Source organism: Echinops telfairi, unplaced genomic scaffold, assembly GCF_000313985.2.
Source record: "Echinops telfairi isolate 266 unplaced genomic scaffold, ASM31398v2 ScPeMD7_9;HRSCAF=40, whole genome shotgun sequence".
NCBI lineage: Eukaryota > Metazoa > Chordata > Mammalia > Afrosoricida > Tenrecidae > Echinops > Echinops telfairi.
The window spans coordinates 33717874-33722933 of NW_022103906.1; the positions used below are offsets into that span (position 1 = coordinate 33717874).

The window sequence follows — 5060 nt, forward strand, 5'->3', positions numbered from 1 at the left end:
TTTGGGAATCTATAGCTCTCCGTAAGACCCAAAGCTAGTCTGTTCATGGCTCACAATGGCCAATCAAGCCAAAAACTATTTTCTTCCCTACGGGGTGTGATTCTCTGAGTAAGAGCCTGGGACCATTGACCCTTATCAAATAGAGACAAAGTGAAAGAAACCATTGATAAGAAGGGTTAATGCTTGTGTAGGCAGACTCAGTGATGAAGAGGGCCCATAGTTAAAAGGGCACCTAGCTATTGTCCAAACACTTTAGCTGCCTGTTAAGACTGCCCAGCTGTGGCTTCTAAAACACAACCCAGACTCAAATACGTGCTTACTTCATAGAGAGGGGCAACATTCTCAGACCCAGGTATTTCTTCTGTGAAAGAACCTTTCCTAGAAGAAAGGGAAGTATAATGTCACTTACCACAAAAGTTCCATTCCTTCTGGCATAGCTTAAGAGACACCCAAGTCATGCAATATCCCTACTAGTACAGTTGCCCTGTCAGGCTGTCAGCAGTGAAATTCATGCTGCAGAAAAACCTCTGTCTTTGGCACATACACTTCTCCCACTGGCCTCCTCCCCCTTCTTTTCCACAATGATTTAAACCAAAGATTCACCAGGTATAACTCAGGCTTGGTTTTTTGGGGCTTCATCTACCAATTTTGCATCCCAAACCACAATTTTAAAAACTGGGTTCTGGGGTGGAGAGAGGAAAAAAAGAGGAGCTGATACCAAAGGGCTAAATGTTTAGAAAATGATGATGGCAACATATGTACAAATATGCTTGATACAATGGGTGTATGGAATGTCATAAGAGCTGTAAGAGCCCCCAAAAACATGATTTAAAAATAAATAAAACAAAAACTGGGTTCAAGGGGCCAGTATTCTAGAGAATTCAATGCACTCTCAGCATGAACAATTAAGTGCACCTGTAAGATCCCAACCCCCCACTCCCCCCCCCACACACACAAAAGTAACCCTTTGCTGTCAAGTTCAATTCTGACTCATTGTAACCCCATGTGCTATACAGGGCAAAATTGCTCCATCTGGGTTTGCTTGGCTGCCATCTTTACAGGGAGTCCCTGGGAGGTGCAAAGATGAAGCGCTCAAACATCAGCCAAGAAGTTAGCAGTTCAAACCCACTCAGAGGCACTTTGGAAGCCAGGCCTGGTGAAAAGCCGCCACTGAGAAAGCCTTGTGCAGCACAGTCATACTTTGCATAAGGCCGCCAAGATGTGAAGCCAAGATTTGGACTCGATTGCCACTAACAATTTTTACAAAAGCCAACTGCCAGGTCTTTTTTCCATGACACCGGTGGGTGGGAGGGTGTCCCACTGCCAAACTTAATGTTAGCGAGCACTTGCATCACGTGAGGACCTTTCGAAAACACAAGAAGGGTCAAAAAAATTTTTTTTAATCCAAACTCCTTTCACCTTTCAACTGGCGCTCATGGAAATCTGCCAAGAACTGTCGAATTCGATCTGAGGGAATTGCGAAAGAGATTCCTGCCGTCACTTTCAATGTATTTATGCCAATCACATCACCATCCTGGAAGAGAGGAGGACACAGCACTCAGTCAACACACTGCATGGGCACTAACTGCTGCAAAATGAGAACAAAGAAAGGAATGTGTGAAGTCAGTCAGACAGTCGGAATACAATGGGAGAGCGCGATCCTTTCTCCATTCATTTTCTCCAATTGCACTTGAACACGAATTTGGACCGAATGCAGTTCAGTAACTGTATTATTCTCCCTTTTATCACTTAAGTAAAACTCATGCTGGAAAAGGCAAAATGCTGTCAGATTTCTGTAATGTAGTTGTTCAGGGGGGGGAAAATTGATATTTGAGAAAATGAATGTTCTACACAGAAAGAAAATACTTTCTTTTCTCAGTACCTCTGCATCCTTTAGCCATTATTTTGTTGTGTAATAGGAACCCTGGTGGCGTAGTGAGTTAAGCAACTAACTGCAAGGTCAGCAGTTTAAAACCACCAGCTCTGAGGGAGAAAGACAAGGCTTCCTCGTCCTGTAAAGAGTTGCAGTCTCAGAAGCCCGCCAAGACAGTCTACCCTGTCCTACTGAGTCATTAGGAGCCAAAACCAACTCAACGACAGTGGATTTGGTTTGGTTGTTAGGGGATGGAAGAGAGAGAAAAGAGACTCCTGCTTCCACTTCAGAAGGTCTGGGACGTGGCCTGAAACCCTGCATTTCCCCCTGCTCTAGTACCCGCATTGCCTAACAGAGAAAGCATGTTCAAGAAAGTTCACGGGATACTGTTTGTAAAAGTGCTCAGTCATTTCACACACAAGTCCTCCTCGGAAAAGCAAATGTAATTGACAAAGAGGGACTAAAAGCCATCAGTTCAAAGGGACTCGGCGTGATCAGATATTGTATATTCAACATCACTGCACTCGTGTGTTTTCACGTGCCTTTGAGCAACTATAAACAATGGCATTTCCACTGGGCACGGTGAATACAGTAGGTGTTTGAAATACATGACGAAGCATGCGATTCTTGTTTTGGATTTTTTCCCTCATGCATAAATAGGTTAAGACTGAAAACTGGATAAGGCATATCATGTAATTAGGATTGTTGGTTAAGATTTCTTCACAGCGAGCAGACAGAGGTCCTCAAGGATGCATATTACACAGCACAATTGATTGTTTGTCATAAGTCTGGGTTTAATGCCCAGGATTTTGGTAACTAGCCAAGGAAAATAGAAAACATGTTGGAGAGAAAGCCTTTGAGGGATGCCAGAGCCCTGGCAGCTCTCCGTTGGATGAGATCACATGCTTAGAGAGTTAATCCATCAAAGATCTTGAATTTTTTCCTAACCATTTATTTAAGATCCAAGAATAGGAAAGCAGCATTCCACAAATCTCTTCATTAGGGTGGCAGACACTCATGTCTGCATCCCAGAATTTGCAAAGTCCTTGAAAGTGAGGAAAAGACATAAACAACAAGGAAAGTGGCTACTCACCAAGTTCACCAGAGGTCCTCCGGAATTCCCATGCTGAAAGGAGCATTTCAGGGGAAGAAAGAGAGAGGGGAAGATTTGGCGGAGGAAAATGAAAAGCATTAGTCAGGCTCATGAGTGCATTTCTCCTTGTTATTTCTCCGTCGTTCCTAAGGCAGCCTTCTCTAGGGAGGCCCACCTCCAAAGCATGGAAACTGAGGCCCTCCATCAGGAATCCGTGTAAATCTAAAACACTAGCAGAAGGTCCAAAACAGACCCTGAAATGCCGCCCAATGATCACATCACAGAGGCTGAACACTCTCAAAGACATTCCACCCCTCCTGGAAGGATTTCATAGTTTAACAATTTTAACTCAAAGTTCACAAGTTTATTTGGCCCACTACCTCCTTTCCAGAAAAAGGGGGGCGTGGATTACTTGGCACCCCCCTGCAATGAAAACTTTTGTACCGGAGGCCAGATTCCAGGATAAAGTTCAGGCATCTTCTTTTGCAACCCACCCCCATCAGCCACTCCGGTGCCACCCTCCTCCCCACCTTTGACTCCCCTGCTGGGGTGGGGGTTGGGGGCAGTATCCCTCTCCTTAGGAAACGCTGAACTGAAAGGGCAGAGGGAAAAAAAGGCCATGGTGAGGTTTCCCTCTCCTTGCACTGCCAGTGTCTTACAGGCTGAGGCTGGCTCTCCGCCGTGACTTACGTTGATTATGGCATCCGTCTGGATATAATCCATGTCTGAATCCTTCAGCCCCAGCTCTTTACCCCCTCTCTGGGTCGTGCTCACAATCCCAGCCGTGACTGTGTTCTGCAGAGAAAACGGGCTGCCCAACGCCACCACGAACTCTCCAGCCCGAAGGTCCGATGACCTTCCCAGCAGCAACACAGGAAGGTCGGTCTGCATATAGGCAAGGAAGGTGGAATGAACAGACCAAGAAGAGAATCGACCAAGAAGAGAATTTGTGTTTTATACACACACGCACATACACACACACACACAGGGGAGAGAGAAAAGGTTTGGGGGGAAATCTAATCTTTCAATCCCATTTTTCTATGAACATTTTAAAGCCCCCTACTATAGGACACAATACCATCTGGGCATTTATCATCTATGAATCATCTACCCACATAGATTCTATGCTTCTAAAATCCCAACCATGACCAAATTTTCAGTAGCTAACAGTTAAGGGGATCAGGATCATGTCTGAGGTCAGAAGGGGCTGTTTGTAGTAAAACCACCAATGAAGTAAAAGGCAACAGAAGCCGACGTTGGCACTAGCACAGGTCCAGCTCAGACACGTGATTCACTGTGAACACACCACCACAGTGCTTCTCGACAATCTCGACCGCACACACATGAGTTGGGGTGATAGCTTATATCTCTATAGTGTCTCCATTGGTTTCAGAAAAGCTCTCAGATGGTGTCAGGGCTGCTGCGGGGAAGCCACACTTTGTTTAGCCAGGACTCAGGAATATCCCTTACTTAGCACAAGTCTTCTTCAACCCAGTTGAGCTTAACTGGAAAAAAAAAATGTCTTCTTGGCATTGTACCCTGTTAAAATCTATCTATAGGGGGATCAAATTACAACCCAAAAGATTAGATAGGAGGCAGTGAGTGTAAGTTAATGAGGGAGGAATAACTCAGAAAAGAAGGGTACAAATGGTTGCACAATTCAAATGTATTCAATGTCACTGAAATGTATATGTACAAATTGCTCAATTGGTGTTATATTCATGGTGTGTATTCTCAAGGGCAATAAAATATAGTACAGCCTCCAAAAACCAGAACCTCTGTAAGGCTGAGACCTGCCAGGAAAGGATGGCCAATATTTTCCCCTAAGATGAGCAGTGGACAAGGTCAGACTGCATCCTGTCAAATACGAGAAATTGGCCAGACCAGAAACACAAGGTAGTCCTCTCTAGTTCTGACTCTCACACGTTTCAGTATAATTTATTAAATTATGTGTATGACAATGAATTCCATAGTCTTTGCTTTAAACTTAGAACTCAGGGGACATAAACAATTTCTCAATACAAGCACAAAAACTCAAGTTGGCATTCACAATAAAAATAAGGGGGAAGAAGAGGCAGGGGAAGGGAGCAGTGA

The 5060-nt window shown here is 44.4% G+C and overlaps 1 protein-coding gene across 1 annotated transcript; it reads right to left on the reverse strand.

The window, feature by feature from the left end:
- Window positions 1–250: 250 nt before the first annotated feature.
- Window positions 251–3857, reverse strand: HTRA4 (HtrA serine peptidase 4). Its single transcript, XM_030884667.2, has 4 exons — window positions 3657–3857; window positions 2967–2999; window positions 1420–1534; window positions 251–378 (listed from the first exon to the last, which is right to left on the reverse strand). The coding sequence occupies exons 1-4, from the start codon at window positions 3855–3857 to the stop codon at window positions 317–319; spliced, it is 411 nt and encodes a 136-aa protein (XP_030740527.2). The 3' UTR covers window positions 251–316.
- Window positions 3858–5060: the final 1203 nt, after the last annotated feature.